This window comes from Pristis pectinata, chromosome 38 (assembly GCF_009764475.1).
Source record: "Pristis pectinata isolate sPriPec2 chromosome 38, sPriPec2.1.pri, whole genome shotgun sequence".
In the NCBI taxonomy this organism is placed as follows: Eukaryota; Metazoa; Chordata; class Chondrichthyes; order Rhinopristiformes; family Pristidae; genus Pristis; species Pristis pectinata.
Genome location: NC_067441.1, coordinates 7742819 through 7760848, shown reverse-complemented (window position 1 = coordinate 7760848; position 18030 = coordinate 7742819). Strand labels below are relative to the sequence as shown.

At 56.1% G+C, this 18030-nt stretch overlaps 1 protein-coding gene across 4 annotated transcripts in view; it reads left to right on the top strand.

The window, feature by feature from the left end:
• The window catches only part of LOC127587004 (atypical kinase COQ8A, mitochondrial-like), a 33335-nt gene extending 15907 nt beyond the window's left edge, over positions 1–17428 (top strand). For 2 of the 4 annotated variants that reach the window (XM_052045102.1, XM_052045101.1), the window contains exons 7-15: positions 996–1081; positions 3319–3459; positions 3918–3999; positions 6063–6156; positions 10177–10318; positions 11711–11818; positions 12558–12623; positions 14127–14213; positions 14966–17428. In XM_052045102.1, coding sequence (XP_051901062.1) covers positions 996–1081; positions 3319–3459; positions 3918–3999; positions 6063–6156; positions 10177–10318; positions 11711–11818; positions 12558–12623; positions 14127–14213; positions 14966–15244 — 1085 coding nt within the window. In that variant the 3' untranslated portion in view covers positions 15245–17428. Of the gene's footprint in view, positions 1–995; positions 1082–3318; positions 3460–3917; positions 4000–6062; positions 6157–10176; positions 10319–11710; positions 11819–12557; positions 12658–14126; positions 14214–14965 lie in introns of all 4 variants that reach the window. The other 2 variants (XM_052045103.1, XM_052045104.1) reach the window with 2 other exon arrangements.
• Positions 17429–18030: the final 602 nt, after the last annotated feature.

The following is an 18030-nucleotide window of genomic DNA, read 5'->3' as shown; positions in this document are numbered from 1 at the left end:
CCCGCCCTCAATCCCACAGCCCTGCCCTCCCCGAGGCCCCGCCTTCTCAATGCCATCCAGGCCCCACCCTCAATCCCACAGCCCCGCCCTCCCTGAGGCCCCGCCTTCTCAATGCCATTTAGGCCCCACCCCTCGTCCCCACCCCCAACCCCGCTGGGGCCCCGCCCTCCCTGAGGCTCCATCTTCTCGCCATCTAGGCCCCGCCCTCAATCCCACAGCCCCGCCCTCCCCGAGGCCCCGCCTTCTCAATGCCATCTAGGCCCCACCCCTCTCGTCCCCACCCCCCCCAACCCCACTGGGGCCCCGCCCTCCCTGAGGCTCCGCCTTCTCAATGCCGTCTAGTCCCCTCCCGTCTCTTGAGGCCCCACCTCTCAACCCCAGCCAGACCACCCCTCTCGGAGGCTCCGCCTCTCAACCCCAAGGCAGGCCCCGCCTCAACACCAGCCAGGCCCTGCCCCTCTCTGCCCTGTCCCTCAACCCAAGCCAGGCCCTGCCCCTCAACCCCACTGGGGCCCCACCCTCCCAGAGGCCCCGCCTCTCATTGCCATCTAGGCCCCGCCTCTCAACCCAAGCCAGGCCCCTCCCCTCTCTGCCCTGTCCCTCAACCCCAACCAGACTCCGCCCTTCTCTGAGGCCCCACCTCCCAACCCCAGCTAGGCCCCGCCCCTCTGCGGCCTCGCCCTGCCCCCTTCACCAACTCTTGCTCTCTGCCAATCATCGCCGCAGGTTGTAGGTCGACCAGGCAGCTCCCTCACCCAGGGAGGCTCCCTCCCTCAGACGTGGGATCTTGTTGTGATGCAGGAAATCAGGTCCGGGGTTGTCCGGAGAGTCCTGGGGATCTCCCACAGAGGGGTGGGGGGGCAGCTGGGGGTGCCCAGCCCCTGCAGTAGTGTATGTGTTGATCAACATCTGATGTGAAAACTCCCACAGTTAACCAGCCCTCCCCTCTCATTCCCCCCTCCTCCCCCCTCCACCCCCCCCCCCCGCCCCCACAGATGAAGCCTTCATTAACCCGGCCCTGCAGAAGATCTTCGAGAGGGTTCGGCAGGGGGCAGATTTCATGCCTAGCAAGCAGATGTTGGTAAGTGCCAGCACCGGCAGTCAGACTGGGTGGGGAGCAGGGTTCCGGGACACTCCCGTGGGGAGGAGGGGCTTCAAAATCATTCCCCAGGGGTGGTGTAGAGGGAGCTTCACTCTTGTGTCTGACCCCAGGAGTGTGTGATGGGTCGGTGTAGAGGGAGCTTCACTCTGTGTCTGACCCCAGGAGTGTGTGATGGGACGGTGTAGAGGGAGCTTCACCCTGTGTCTGACCCCAGGAGTGTGTGATGGGACGGTGCAGAGGGAGCTTCACCCTGTGTCTGACCCCAGGAGTGTGTGATGGGACAGTGTAGAGGGAGCTTCACCCTGTGTCTGACCCGGGAGTGTGTGATGGGACGGTGCAGAGGGAGCTTCACCCTGTGTCTGACCCCAGGAGTGTGTGATGGGACGGTGTAGAGGGAGCTTCCCTCTGTGTCTGGGAGAGTGAGATATCAAAAGTTCAAGGTCAGCATGTTCCCGTTAGAGTGAAGGCCAAGGCTGGCAGGATTAGGGAACCCTGGAGGGACATTGAAGCTCTGGTCAGGAAAAGGAGGAGGCGTGGGTCAGTTCCAGGCAGCTGGGATGAAGTGAATCCCTGCAGGGGTGTACTCAAGAAGGAAATCAGGAGGGCAAAAGGGAGGCACGAGATAGCTTTGGCAGAGACGATTAAGGAGAATCCAAAGAGATCTTATAAATATATCAACCGAAAAAGAGTGACTTGGGAGAGAATGGGGCAAAGTGGAGTCACAGGAGATGGGCAAGGTCCTCAATGAATATTTTTACTGTGAATTTGAGTACTTAAATAAACGTACAGCAGAGCAAGTGCTGGATGTCGTAAAACGTATGAAGGTAGAAAGAGCTCCAGGGGTCTGACCAGGTATATCTAAGGACACTGGGAAGCTGGAGAAGAAAGTGCGGGAGCCCTGGCTGAGATACTTGCATCATCCTTAGCAACGGGTGAGCTGCCAGAAGACTGGAAGGTGGATAGTGTTGTGACTTTATTTAAGAAGGGCTGCAATGAGAAACCTGGGAACTATAGACCAGTGAGCCTAACATCTGTGGTGGGGAAGTTACTGGAGGGGATTCTGAGGGATAAGATGTACAAGCGTATAGAAAGACAGGGGTTGATTCAGGGTAGTCAGCACAGTTTTGTGCGTGGGAGATCACCTCTCACCAATTTGATTGAGTAACCAAGAAGGTCGATGAGGGCAGGGTGGTAGTGGTGGTCTATATGGACTTCAGTAAGGCCTTGGATAAGGTTCCACTTGGTAGGCTGCTATGGAGAGTTAGATTCTGAGTGAGTTTGCAGCTGACGCTAAAATCGGTGGTGTCGTTGACAGTGAAAATGGTTATGAGGATTTACAGAGGGATCTCGATCAGCTGGGTAATTGGGCCGAGGAACGGCAGATGGAGTTTAATTCGGATAAGTGTGTGGTGTCGCGTTTTGGGAAGGCAAACCAGAGTAGGACTTTCACAGTGAATGATAGGGCCCTGAGGAGTGTTGTAGGATAGAGGGACCTCGGAGTACAGGTGCATTGTTCCCTGAAGGTGTCGTCACAGGTAGACAGGGCGGTGAAGAAGGCGCTTGGCACGCCGGCCTTCCTCAGTCAGGGCACTGAGTACAGAAGTCGGGACGTTATGTTGCAGTTGTACAAAACGTTGGTGAGGCTGTATTTGAAACATTCTGTTCAGTTTTGGTCACCCTGCTGTAGGAAAGATGCCACTAAGCCGGAAAGAGTGCAGAGGAGATTTACGAGGATGTTGCCGGGACTCGAGGGACTGAGTTATGGAGAGAGGTGGGGCAGGTTGGGAGATTTTTCACTGGAGCGTAGGAGAATGAGGGGTGATCTCATAGAGGTGTATAAAATCACGAGGGGCATGGATAGGGTGAATGCACACAGTCTGTTTCCCAGGGTTGGGGAATCAGGAACCAGGGGGCACGGGTTGAAGGTGAGAGGGGAGAGATTTAATAGGAACCTGAGGGGCAACTTTTTCAGGGTGGTCCATATGTGGAACGAGCTGCCAGAGGAAGTGGTTGAGGCAGGTACATTAACAACATTTAAAAGACATTTGGACAGGTACATGAATAGGAAAGGTTATGGGCCAAATGCAGGCAAATGGGACTAGCTTAGATGGGCACATTGGTTAGTATGGACGTTGGGCCGAAGGGCCTGTCTCCATGCTTTAGGACTGTGTATTGGTGAACCGTGCCGACCGTTGTTCTTTCACGACGCCCGACAGCAGGTGCTGCGCGTCGAGCTGGGCGCGGACTGGCGGACCAGGCTCCAGCATTTCGAGGAGCGACCCTTCGCTGCGGCGTCGGTGGGGCAGGTTCACCTGGGGCGGCTCCGGGACGGCCGGGAGGTGGCCATCAAAATCCAGGTGAGGGATTGAGCCAGCCCTTCCCGAGCCCCTCCACCACCCCCTGCGGATGCAGACTTGTTCCTGCCCTCTGGAGAGCCTGCCCAACGGAGACCGCCCCCCCCCCCCCCGGCGCCCTGTGTCGCTGACTGTATCCCCACTGACATTAATCCCCCTCCCTCACACCGTCCCTCAGTGACCCCTCTCCCCAGCGCCCTGTGTCACTGACCATATCCCCACTGACGTTAATCCCCCTCCCTCACACCATCCCTCAGTAACCCCTCCACCATCGTGTGATGCCTTCAGCAGTTCAATAGCCTGTTGCCACTGATGCCGAGTGGTGCCGGTGAGGGATGTTGCAGGGTCTGGGGACGACGCAGGGCGGTGGTTACGTGGATAGCCGGTGTCACTGGCGGCTCACGTCGGCGGACGTCCATCTGGAGCCATTCCCTGGCCTGACGTCTCTGTGTCTCCCGCAGTATCCTGGAGTGGCCAAGAGCATCGAGAGTGACCTTCGCAACCTGAGCGCAGTCCTCAACATGACCAACGCCCTGCCCCAAGGTACGGTCCCTGTCACCGCTCTCACCCTGCTGGAGTGTTTCGTACACACTCTACACACACACACACACACCCCACATGCACTAACTGAAGTGCATACACCTCGCATTCTCACTGCATGTACCCACTCTGTGTGTGTGCGCACGTGCACACACACACACACACACACACACACACACACACACACACACACACACACACACACACAGAGTCACACATCAATGGTTTAAAAAACCTCACAGACTACATTGGGAGGTGGGGGAGGGTGTGAAGAGCCAGGAGCAGATGAGGGGATTTCTCCCCAGTGTCCTATGGCCTGTCAGTCGGCCCAACCTGCTCACTCTCTCGTTGATGCCCGTGGGGATCTTGCTGTGCGCAGGCAGCCCGCTGCGGTCTCAGAGACTGAAGTTTGGCGGCCACAGGCCTTCTGGGACATCCCAAAGGAGGATGCAGAAGTGAAAGTAGAGGTGGCCTCACTGAAACTTCAAAACCCCTGAGAGGGCGGTGACAGGTTAGGTGGGTAGGGACTGTCTCCCCTTTGCTTGAGGGGTCTGGAGCCAGGGTCCCAGTCTGAGAATAGGGGGGCTGAGATGGGGAGAAATTTCTTCACTCAGAAGGGGGTGAATCTTTGGAGCTGTCTCTGCAGGAGGGCTGTGGAGGCTCCCTCACCGAGTTTGTTCAAAAGGGAGGTAGATAGATTTCTAGATATGAAGGGAATCAGAATTAGGTTTATTATCACTGACGTATGTCATGAAATCTGTTGTTTTGCGGCAGCAGTACAGTGCAAGAGGTAAAAATTACCATAAGTTACAAAAACAAATAGTGCAAAAGAGGAATAACGAGGCAGTGTTCATGGGTTCATGAACAGTTCAGAAATCTGATGGCGGAGGGGAAGAAGCTGTTTCTGAATCGTTGAGTGTGGGTCTTCAGGCTCCTGTACCTCCTCCCCGATGGTAGTAACGAGAAGAGGGCATGTCCCGGGTGGTGACGGTCCTTAGTGATGGATGCCGCCTTCTTGAGGCACCGCCTCTTGAAGATAGTGGGGAGGGTTGTGCCCGTGATGGAGCTGGCTGAGTCTACAACCCTCTGCAGCCACTTGCGATCCTGTGCATTGGAGCATCCGTACCAGGCGGTGATGCAACCAGTCAGAACGCTCTCCACTGTACATCTGTGGAAATTTGCAAGAGTCTTTGGTGATGAAGTTCGTAAACACAGGTGGGGTCACAGGTAAACAGGGTGGCGGAGAGGGCGTTTGGCACGCTGGCCTTCAGTCAGGGCACTGAGTACAGAAGTCGGGAGGTTATGTTGCAGTTGTACAGGACATCAATGAGGCCACACCTGGAGTATTGTGTACAGTTTTGGTCGCCCTGCTATAGGAAAGCTGCCATTAAGCTGGAAAGAGTGCAGGGAAGATTTACGAGAACGTTGCCAGGACTCAAGGGCCTGAGTTATAGGGAGAGGTTGGGCAAGCTAGGTCTTTATTCCTTGGAGTGGAGGAGACTGAGGGGGTGATCTTATAGAGGTGTATAAAATCATGAGGGGTATAGACAGGGTGAATGCGCACAGTCTTTTCCCCAGGGTAGGGGAGTCTAAAACTAGAGGGCGTAGGTTTAAGGTGAGAGGGGAGAGATTTAAAAGGAACCTGAGGGGCAACTTCTTCACCCAGAGGGTGGTGGGTGTATGGAACGAGCTGCCAGAGGAAGTGGTTGAGGCAGGGACATTAACAGAATTTAAAAGGCACTTGGATAGGAAAGGTTTAGAGGGATACGGGCCAAACGCGGGCAGATGGGACAGGCTTAGATGGACACCTTGGTCGGCATGGACCAGTCGGGCCGAAGGGCCTGTTTTCATGCCGTACCACTCTGCGACTTGAGGGGGACGGGGAGGAACTCGACGAATGGGTCAGGTTTGAGGGACTGAATGGCCTCCCCTGCCCCCACCCCTGTGGCCAGGCGGAGGCAGTGTCCGTGTACGCAGAGCTGCCGGGTCTCTGCTTCAGTATCCTTGTTCCCAGTTGATCAGGAGCACTCCTTCCCCTTACTCCCCGACCTTTCCCGCCCCTCCAGGTCTATTCCCGGAACACGCCATCGAAGCCATGAGCCGAGAGCTGGCCCTCGAGTGTGACTACGAGAGGGAGGCCACCTCCACCAAGCGATTCAAGTAGGTAAATTCTGCCCTGGGACCGTCGGCCTCCTGTTACAGGTTTTCGGAGAGAATCGGTGACTCCCAACCACCCCCGCACAACGAGTGTCCGGACTCCGGTCTCTGGGCCCTGCGCCCATTCTGTGGGAGGAGGGCAAGGCGGGGGGGGGGGGGTGTCTGCGTCCCTGGCTGTGAGTGTCTGATGTGTGTTTGCATGTGCAATTCATAAACAGAGACACAGGGGAGGGGAGGGTATGTAACGCCTGGTTGGGACACGAGACACAGCCCACTGAGGATTTCCAAGACTCGTCAAATTGTCAGGGGCCTGGAGAGTGTTAGAACATAGAACAGTACAGCACAGGCCCAATTAAATGAATTCTGTATTAAATTAAAACTGAATTAAATTACTTGGGAGTACTGCGTTCAGTTCTGGTCGCCTCATTATAGGAAGGATGTGGAAGCTTTAGAGAGGGTGCAGAGGAGATTTACCAGGATGCTGCCGGGATTGGAGAGCATGTCTTATGAGGATAGGTTGAGCGAGCCAGGGCTCGTCTCTTTGGAGAGGAGGAGGATGAGAGGTGACTTGATAGAGGTGTACAAGATGATAAGAGGCATAGATCGAGTGGACAGTCAGAGACTTTTTCCCAGGGCGACAATGGCTAACAAGATGGGACATAATTTTAAGGTGATTGGAGGAAGGTATAAGGGGGATGTCAGGGGTAAGTTTTTTTTACACACAGAGTGGTGGGTGTGTGGAACGCACTGCCGGCAGAGGTTGTGGGGGCAGATACATTAGGGACATTTAAGAGACTCTTAGATCAACACATGAATGATAGAGAAATGGGGGGCTATGTGGGAGGGAAGGGTTAGATAGATCTTAGAACAGGATAAAATGTCGGCACGACATTGTAGGCCGAAGGGCCTGTCCTGTGCTGTAATGTTCTATGTTCTCTGTTCCAATTCCCTTCCTTCTGTACATGATCTATATCCCTCCATTCCCCACACATTCATGTGCCTGTCTAAGAGCCTCTTAAGCCTCGTATCCCCCTCCACCCCCACCCCCGGCAGCCCATTCCAGGCACCCGCCGCTCTCTGTGTGTAAAAACAAAAGTGCCCCGCACATCTCCTTTCAACTTTCCCCTCTACCCTGGGGTAAAAGATACCGGCTGTCTACTGTATGCCTCTCATAATTTTATAAACCTCTATCAGGTCTCCCCTCAGCCTCCGACGCTCCAGAGAAAACACCCCAAGTCTGTCCAACCTCTCCTTATAGCTCATGATCTCTAATCCAGGCAGCATCCTGGTGAACCTCTTCTGCACCCTCTCCAAAGCCTCCACACCCTTCCTGTAATGGGGTGACCAGAACTGCATGCAGTTCTCCAAGTGCAGCCTGACCAAAGGTCTATACAGCTGTAACGTGACTTCTTTGCTCTTATACTCAATGCCCCGACCAATGAAGGCAAGCACGCTTTGTTGTGAGTGTTGTTGGACAGAGAGACCCATGGACAGAGATGCACAGTTCCCCAAAAGTGGTGACGTAGGTGGACAAGGTGGTGAGGAAGGCATTCAGCACGCTGGCCTTCATTGGTCAGGGTATTAAGTACAGGAGTTGGGATGTCACGTTACAACTATACAAGATGTTGGTGAGACCGTACCTGGAATATTGTGTGCAGTTCTGGTCACTATACTATAGTGATTAAGCTGGAAAAGGTACAGAAAAAATTCACGAGTATGTTCCCAGGACCGGAGGGCTGGAGTGATAAGGAGAGACTGGACAGGCTGAGACTGTTTTCCCTGGAGCGAAGGAGGCTGAGGGGTGACCTCATAGAGGTTCATACAATCATGAGAGACATCGATAAGGTGGATGGGTCACCGTCTTTTCCCCAGGGTCGGGGAGTCTAAAACTAGAGGGCGCAGGTTTAATGTGAGAGGGGAAAGATTTAAAGGGGACCCGAGGGGTAGGTTTTCCACACGGAGGGCGGTCTGTGTATGGAACGAGCTGCCAGAGGAGGTGGTAGAGATGGGTACAATTACAACGTTTAAAAGTATTTGGACAGATACACGGATAGGAAAGGTTTAGAGGGATATGGGACCAGCAAATGGGACCAGCTCAGGAAGACACCTTGGTCGGCATGGACGAGTTGGGCTGAAGGGCCTGTTTCCGTGCTGTACGACGCTAATTCCTGGAACAGTACCAGCAGGTTAGAAAACCAAAACTGTAACTCTCTTGTTCAGGAAGAGAGAAAGATAAAAGGCAGGGAACGATAGGCCGATTAGCTTAACACCTGTTGCTGGCAAGTAGCCAGAGTCAATAAAGGAGAAACATATGATCATTTATGTAATTAAACCAAGCCAACATGGTCTCATGAAAGGTAAATCCTGTTTGACTACTTGCTGGAATTCTTTGAGGATGTAACAAGTGAGGCCAATAGAGGGGGACCTGTAGATGCAGTATATTTAGATTTCCAGAAGGCATTTGACAAGGTGCTACTTAAGAGGCTGGTGCACAGGTTCAGAGCTCATGGTGTTGGGGGGGGGGGGGGTTAGTGGGAGTGTGTTAGCATGGATTGAAAACTGGTTATCACATTGATCTGGAATAAATGGGTCTTTTTCAGGCCAGGGAAATGTAACTAGTGAAGTTCCCCAAGAATTAGTTCTTGGCCTTCAGTTAAGAACTTTATTAGTCACATATACATCGAAACACACAGTGAAATGTATCTTTTGTGTAGCGTGTTCTGGGGGCAGCCCACAAGCGTCGCCACGCTTCCGGCGCCAACATATCACGCCCACAGCTTCCTAACCCGTACGTCTTTGGAACGTGGGAGGAAACCGGAGCGCCCGGAGGAAACCCACGCAGACGCACGGGGAGAACATACAAACTCCTCACAGGCAGCGGCCGGAATCGAACCCGGGTGGCTGGCGCTGTAATAGCGTCGCGCTAACCGCTACACTACCGTGACGATTTGTGTCTTATATCAGTGACCAGGAAGAGAAGGCAGAGCGAGGTAGCCAAGTTGCCTTGGTTGGAAGGGCAAGTTGTGATGAGGACGTCGATGGATAGATTGAGTGGGTGACTGCTTGTTTAATGCAAATGGAGTTTTACATGGGGATGTGTGAGGACATGAATGAAGAGCTGGATTTATCACCTCAGTGGGGAGAGGCTGCAGGTGACTAAAGCTCAGAGGGATCCAGGCGTTCCAGTTCACGAACCACGGCAAGTCAGCGGGCAGGCCCAACGAGGCAAATGGCACGTATGCCTTCATTGCGAAGGAATTGAGAAATAGGGAGGTTTTGATTCGGTTGCACAGGGTGTCGGTGAGGCCACATTCGGGCACTGTTTTGGTCCCCCTACCTAAGGGTAGTAACGCTGGAGGCAGTCCAAAGAAAATTCAGCAGGGTAATGCCAGGGGTGAGAGGGTAGTCCTGTCAAGAGAGGCTGGACAGTTTGGGTCTGTGTTCCTTGGTCTAGAAGATCAGTGAGGCCGGGAACTCACTGGCTATAGACGTGGAAGCAGACAGTCAGGGCTTCAGGAAGGAGAATGGGTGGGTGCTGGGGGCAGAGGATTGTTCGCAGGGTGGGGATAAGATGACAGGAGTGGTCACCTGGGACTGGCACTGAGGACAAATCGGCAGGAAAGTCTCCTGGTTCTTTGTGTGGTTACAGTGTGTGCTTGTGGGTGTTTGCACGTTCACCCATCTGCATGCGTGAGTGTGTCTGACTGACTGCGTGTGTCTGACTGTGTGTGTGTGTGTGTGTTGACAGAACTGGTTAACCACGCTCTGCCTGTACCCCCAGTGCAGCCTCTTCTGTTGTCCCAACCCAAGGTCCGTGTCTTGGCGGTATGCAGAGCCGGTGCCCTAACACCCTGTTAAATCTGTCCTGTGACAGAGAAACCCCTGGTCACCAACCCCCGCGCCCCGCCCCGCCCACCCCCCCCCCCCACTGACAGTGGGCCGACTGTCCTACTCTGGCCCCCGATTTTTCTTCCCCTCTCCCCCCCCCGACCAACTGACCCACTGACCACGGTCCACCCACAGGGAGCTGCTGCAGGACGAGCCCTTCTTCCACGTGCCGGCGGTGATCGAGGAGCTGAGCAGTGGGCAGGTCCTCACCACCGAGCTGGTGCCCGGGTTCCCCCTCGACAAGGCCCAGGGGCTGGAGCAACACACCCGCAACAAGGTGAGGGGGCGGGGCTACAGGGGAGGGCGGGGCTACAGGGGAGGGCGGGGCTACAGGCGTGGCTACAGGGGAGGGTGTGGCTACAGGGGAGGTGGGGCTATGGGAGGGTGTGGCTGCAAGGGAGGTGGGGCCACAGGCGGGGCTACAGGGGAGGTGGGGCTATGGGAGGGCGGGGCTACAGGGGAGGTGGGGCCACAGGCAGGGCTACAGGGGAGGGCGTGGCTACAGGGGAGGTGGGGCTATGGGAGGGTGTGGGTGCAGGGGAGGTGGGGCCACAGGCGGGGCTACAGGGGAGGTGGGGCTATGGGAGGGCGTGGCTACAGGGGAGGGTGGGGCTACAGGAGGGCGTGGCTGCAGGGGAGGTGGGGCCACAGGCGGGGCTACAGGGGAGGGCGGGACTATGGGAGGGCGTGGCTACAGGAGGGCGGGGCTATTGGAGGGTGTGGCTACAGTGGAGGGCAGTACTACAGGGGCTTTGGTAGGGGAGAGCAGGGCTGGTGGGCGGGGCTAGGGGAGGGCGGAGCAACGGGTGGGTTGTCCTGCGTGGGGGCGGTGTGCGCAGGGGGGGGGCGGGGTTACTCAGGTGGGCTAATTGGTGTGGGCGGGGCTTGAGGGGGTGGGGTTATGAGGGTGGGGCTATAGAGGTGGGAGGGGTTTGAGGGGAGGGGTTACTGAGGGGGGTATTCAGTGTGGGCGGGGTTACGGGGTGGGTTCGCTGTGCGCCGTCATACACGCCGGTCGGTATGTCAAATCCATCCACCGATTTGATCCTCTCACCCCTGACCCAACTCCCCCTAAACCCCAAGCCCCCATCTCTTGATCCCTCCCAACCTCCTCCCCACCTCCTCCCCACCTCCTCCCCCTCCACCCGTCCATGTCTCTGATCCAACTTACCCCCTCTCCCCACCCCTCATCCCCACCCGTCATCCCCCTAGTCCTCACCCCCGTCCCCATCCCCCCCTCACCTCGTACCTATCCCCATTCCTAATCCCCCATCGTCCAGTTGACACCGATCCCATTTCATCCTGTCAACTGCCCCCAGATCCTACCCCTCACCCGCACACTGGGGGGGGGGGGGCAGTTACCCCACCGACCCCGCACGTCGTTGGGATGTGGGAGGGAACCGGAGCATCCCGGGGGGAAACCCACCGGGGTCACAGGGAGAAGGCGCAAATTCACACGTTACATGCTACACACACACACACACACACACACACACACAGCGGGTAAGATGGTTTGGTCCAATGTCCCAGCCCACGTTTGCCCCTCGGTTACCACCCCCGGCCCGGGGGGCCCGCCCCCCCCCCCCGTGGGAAATTACTGCGCACGGCCGCCGATTTCCTCGGGTGCCGGGGCCGGGCGCTGACCTTCTCCTCTGCGACCGCCCTGCAGATCTGCGAGAACATCCTGAGGCTATGCCTGCGCGAGCTCTTCGAGTTCCGCTTCATGCAGACGGACCCCAACTGGTCCAACTTCTTCTACGATCCGAGGACCGGCAAGGTGCATAAGGCGGCGGTGAGGGGACGGGGGGTGGGGGTTGGCGGGGGGCATCAGTGTGTGGGTTTTGGCTCCAGATATTGGCCCCTTTCTGGACCCTTGGCCTGCCTGTAGGCCCATCAGTCCTACTGTAGCCCTCCAGGGACTGCCTGTAGCCCCCCCATGGACAATCTGTTGGTCCCAGGGACTGCCTGTATGCTCCTCAGACAGCCTGTAGTCTCCTGAACCTCGTGTGCCTCAGCCCCAATGACGTTACCGTTCATAATCTGCCCTCCCCAGCAACATGGGGCAGGGACAACGGCCTTGGTCGATTGAAGGCCTGGACCTGTTCGTGTCTGCAGCCCGGAGGTACCTGGGAAATGTCAGACACTGGGGGAGGGCGGTTCCCAGACTCTGTTAGAGCAGCTGATGAATTACGATGCACTAGGATCCCCCTTAACAGGGGGAGTCTGTCCCATCATAGGCCTTGTTTACAGGGGGAGGCTCTCTCTGTCAGGGACCCCCTTAGCAGGGGGAACGTCTCCCGTCAGGGACCCCCTTAACAGGGGAGTCTCCCACAATTGACCCTTTACCAGTGGTCGACTGTGGTTTTCAGAGATGGCCCCCACCCTCCTCTCTGGATGTTACTGAGGGGACAGACCCAGTGAGGGGGAGGGGGGAGGTTTGCATTTGTTGGGGGGTGTGGTATGGAGGAGGACGTATCAATGACCCGACGCTGTGCTGAGTGTCCAGTCTCTCCCAGGTCTCCCTGTTGGATTTCGGAGCGACTCGGGAGTTTGAAAAGGAATTCACAGATCAGTACATCGAGGTAGGACACCCTCTCAGGGAAAGTAACGGACCAGGTAGGAGCGGGAGGCCACTCGGCCCCTTGAACTAGTCCCATCGTTCAATATGATTGTGGCTGATCTGATTGTAACCATTATAGACAGATACAGCGTGGAAACAGGCCCTTCAGCCCATCGAGGCCCTGCCGACCATCAACCACCCATTTACACCGACCCCATTTCATTCTCCCCACATTCCCATCAACTGGCCCCAGATACTACCCCTCACCCACACACCAGGGGGGCAATTTACAGCGGCCGATTAACCCACGGACCCCCGCACATCGTTGGATAGTGGGAGGGGAGCACCTTGGGATACCCACGGGGTCATAGGGAGAAGGTGCAGAGTCTGTACACAAGCGCGCGTGGCACACACACACACACACAAACACACAGCGCCGGAAGTCGGAATCGAACCTGGGTCTCTGTAGGTGGGAGGCTGCACCACTTTGTCACCCTGCTCTACCTCTCCCTTAAAAAAAGTTCAAAGACCCTACTTCCACCGCCCTTTGAGGAAGAGAGCACGTCCATCTGAGATAAAAGAAACCTTCATTTCCGTCCTCAATGGATGACCCCTTGTGTGACCTTGTCAAAATCTGCACCAGAACCCTACAGCACGTTACAAGAAAAATGTGAATACAGAGGGGATTATGAGGGTCTGGAAAATTATAGCTTTGAGGAAAGTCTTTACAGGCTAGTGTTTTGTGTCTGACCCCAGGAGTGTGTGATGGGACGGTGTAGAGGGAGCTTCACTCTGTGTCTGACCCCTGGAGTGTGTGATGGAATGGTGTAGAGGGAGCTTCATTCTGTGTCTGACCGCAGGAGTGTGTGATGGGACGGTGTGCAGGGAGCTTCACCCTGTGTCTGACCCCAGGAGTGTGTGATGGGACGGTGTATTGGTTTATTATTGTCACTTGTACCGAGGTACAGTGAAAAACTTGTCTTGCATCGTACAGATCAATTCATTACACAGTGCATTGAGGCAGTACAGGGTAAAAAAAAACAGAATACAGAGTAAAGTGTCACAGCTACAGGGAAGTGCATTGCAGGTAGACAATAAGGTGCAAAGTCACAACAAGGTAGATCGCGAGGTCATAGTCCATCTCATCGTATAAAGGAACCATTCAATAGTTTTGTCACAGTGGGGTAGAAGCTGTCCTTAAGTCTGGTGGTACGTGCCCTCAGGCTCCTACCCGATGGGAGGGAAGAGGAGAGAGAATGACTCGGGTGGGTGGGGGTCTTTGATTATGCTGGCTGCTTCACCAAGGCAGCAAGAGTCCAAGGAGGGGAGGTGATGTGCTGGGCTGTGTCCACAACTCTCTGCAGTTTCTTGCGGTCCTGGGCAGAGCAGTTTCTGTACCAAGCCACGATGCATCCAGGTAGAAGGAGCTTCACTCTGTCTGACCCCGGGAGTGTGTGATGGGACGGTGCAGAGGGAGATGCAGGGCTGCTGTCACAGAGAGTCGCTGTGTCTTTCCTTGGCTCAGGTTATCCAGGCAGCTGCACAGCAGGATCGGGAGGGCGTGCTGAATAAATCGATCCGGCTGAAGTTCCTCACGGGCTACGAGACGAAGGTGAGTCGATTCCCGGGATCACGTGTCCTGGTCGCTGACATAGTTAAAGCAGCAACCAAGATAAGGGGTGAAACCGGATCGGACCCTGACTGGGACTGGAGTGAATCCGAACTGGAGTAAATCACAGACTAGATTCAGCCCCAGACCAGATTCCTGAGTGGGACCGTAGTCAGTCCTGGACCAGATTCCCAAGTGGGATTAGAGTCAGTTCTGGATGGGATCCCCGATCAGACCCAGTGTCACCCTGTACTGGAGTCACTCCTGGACCAGATTCTCAAGTGGGACTGGAGTCAGTTCAGGACCAGATCCCCAAGTGGGAGCAGGGTCAGACCTGGACCGGATTTTCGAGTGGGACTGGAATCAGACCTGGACCAGATCCCCAAGAGGGTGCAGTGCCACTCCTGGAGTGGTCACTCCTGGACTGGATCCCTGAGTGGGACCGGAGTCACTCCCAGACCGGAGTCACTCCCGGACTGGACTTTCGAGTGGGATTGGTGTCAGATCTGGACCAGAGTCAGACCTGGACCGGAGTCACTCCCGGACCGGACCCCCAAGCGGGACTGGAGTCACTCCCGGACCGGACCCCCCGAGCAGGAGCCGGTGTGGGTGATCTCCTTCATTTCTGGGGTGGGTGAGGGAGGGTTTGAATTTGGGGGGGGGTGGGGGCGGGGTGGTGGTGAGGAGGTGAAGGGTTGGAGGGTTCCCCCCCCGCCACACACACTGACCTCTCCCTGACCTCCTCCTCCCCTCAGCGGATGATGGACGCCCACGTCGACGCGGTGATGATCCTGGGCGAAGCCTTCTCGTCCTGTCGGCCCTTCGACTTCTCCACCCAGACCACCACCCGCCGCATCCACGCCATCCTTCCCATCATGCTGCGCCACCGGCTGACCCCTCCCCCCGAGGAGACCTACTCCCTCCACCGCAAGATGGCCGGCTCCTTCCTGGTGTGCGCCAAGCTGGGCGCGCGTGTGACCTGCAAGCCCATGTTCGAGGAGGCCTACGCCCGGTACTGGGGCGAGCGCGGGTAGCTCCTGGGCCCGCCGCTGGGACGCGGCCTCCAGCCCCAGGGAACCAACAGGACTCTCCATTTCCTCACTCGAGAAGCCTTTCCCCGCCTTCGCGTCCCTCTGGCCGCTCCCGCCCTCCCCCCCCCCCCCCCCCCCCCCCCCCCGGATGTGCGTCCCCCGGCGGTGTTCCAGGCACGGCACGCCCTCACGTGCGTTAATTCCAACCGGGGGGTGACCGCACTATCCCGGGGCAGGCCTATCACCGCCATTGCTTCCGGCTGGGATGTGGTGGTGGTGTTGGGGTGGGATGGGGGGCACGGGAGTGGGTGGGGGAAGAGCGAAATCTGCCGGGAGCGGGTGAGGAGGTTGTCCATTTGGGATTTCCGATCCTGGGATTGATTGGGAAGGGGGTTGGCCCTTGGGATTCAGCAGCACTGGAGTCAACGGGAAAGGGTCACATCCGTCAGGATTTAATTTCATAGGAGTGGAAAGGGGTTAAGTCCATTGGGATCTTGTTAAGTGGGGTAGGGGTTTAGTCTGTTGGGGTTTTGTATAACAGGAGTGAGTGGGGAGGGGTTGAATCCATTGGGATTTGGTTCAACGGGAGTGAGTGGGAGGAATGTTTGGTCCATTGGGATTTAATGCAATGGGGATGGGCGGGGAGGGGTCTGACAACGGGGGAGATTGTGTGACGGTAGTGGATTTCTACCAGGAGTGAAGGTTGAATATTTAGACTCTGTCGGCCCCGTTAGGGTTCGGTCATCCTGGTGACATGCTTATTTGCAAGGCAGTTGGTGAATCCACATCACGGGCTCTCCGAACTCCCTCTGGAAGTACCCCGTCATCTTGAAGCCAAAACTCCAGAGAGAATCGGGAATGTTCCTTTCTCCTGGTGTTCCCCAGTTAGCTCGCAGGCTCCACAAGGGATTCTGGGGTTGTGGAGGGCTCCAGTGTGGTGAGGTAGCAGAGGCTCACGAAGGCAACTAGTCTGTGGCATGCGATTGGGTAGTTGAGGGCGAGCACCGTGGCATGTTTAAGGGGTGGCAGCTTCCAACTGAGGAGTAACAATGAGGGCGTCCAGGTAGATGGAATCTACCGAGCAATGCTGTATCCCAAAAGTTAAAGTGCACGGGATTCAAGGATGGGTTGGCTCTGAAATTGATGATTTAGCAAACAAAAGGCTGTGAGGTTGGACTGGGTACGTTGCTGGGTTCCTCACCTCTTGTATATATCAGTTGTCAGTCAGTTCAAGTTTATTGTCATGGGCATAGACACACAGAGCATAAATGCCATGAAAACTCTCTTATTGCAACACAGTACATTACATACATGAAATTACATAAATTAACACAAAATCACATAAATTAACATGAATTTACATAAATTATACATGGCATGTGGCAGAATAAATTTTATGACATTACTGTAAATTGAGGGAAATATAGCCCGAGGTAGAGTTATGTTTCTCAGGTGGGTTCAAGAACCTGACGGCAGTGGGGAAGAAGCTGTTGATGAACCTTGAGGTGGGCGGTCTTCAGGCTCCTGTACCTCCTCCCATCGAGAAGAGGGCACGGCCCAGACGGTGGGGCGTCCCCCATGGCCGACGTCGCCTTCCTGAGACGTCGCCTCCTGTAGACGTCCTCGATGGTGGGTGCGGGAGGCTGGTCAGTGAACCAGACCAATATACAAGGGCAGGGTCAGGAGGGCTTACAAATGCACACGGCAGTCAGCGGAGGCGCTTGCCACCGGGACCAAGGCGGCCGTGAAGTGACGGTGGCTGGGAAACTGGGAACTCAGTCCAGAACCAGGTGAGGGAATTCGAGACGTATGTGGACTGGGAGGTGGTGAATCGTGAGGTGGAAGATAAGGCTGCCTAGGCTGGGAATATTTCCCCTGGTGGAGGGCAGGAGGAGGGAACAGGAAGGGCCGGGATTCCTTCCGCAGGGAGGGCAATAGTAGGCCACTCGGACCTTCAAACCTGCCCTGCCATTCACTACGAACTTGGCTGATCATCTCCCCGTCTGTCCCAGTCCCCCACGGCCCTCAATCCCCCTTATTTCCCCCCCCCCTTTTTAATTCCTCCCCCAGTGATCCAGAGAAAAGAATTCCAGAGATTCCACCCACCATTTTAAACGACTGCCCGTCCCCCCCGGGAATCCTGTAACCGGCCCCTCGTTCGAGCCTCTCCCGCCGGTAACAGGGGGCACAGGCTGCAGTGAATGGGTGGGGGGGTGGTGGGGGGAGGGTTCGAGGGGTGACGGGGAAGATTATTTCACTCGGTGAGCGCCTGGGGGTCTGGAACTCGCTGCCTGAAAGGGGTTGGGTGGGGAGGGGAGGGGGTGTGAGTGGAGGGGAAAACCCTCCCCGCATTTACATAGCACCGGGCCGGCCCCTCGGAGAGCCGAGACCCACAGAGTACGGACCCAGAGCTGGGGTAGGTGTGGGTATCAGCGTTGATGGGCTCATCGGCCTCCCCCACCACCCTTCGACCATAACTGTGGAACGTTTCAATAAAATAAGAAGTTTCTTGCCCACATACCTGTCTGTTAAATAATTGTCCCCACCTCTAGCACTTCCTGCGGCAGCTCGTTCCGTAGACCCACCTCCCTCTGCGTGGGGCGAAACTTTCCCCTGTAACTCTCTCCCCTCCCACCTCAATCCCATTCCCCCCAGTTTTAGACTCCCCTACCCTGGGGATAAAGACGGCAACCATCCGCCTTATCGATGCCCCTCATGGTTTTATAAACCTCTAAGTATCCATCTATTGCCTTGCCTGTTGGAATTTGTGTCTAAAAGCCCCTTCAGTG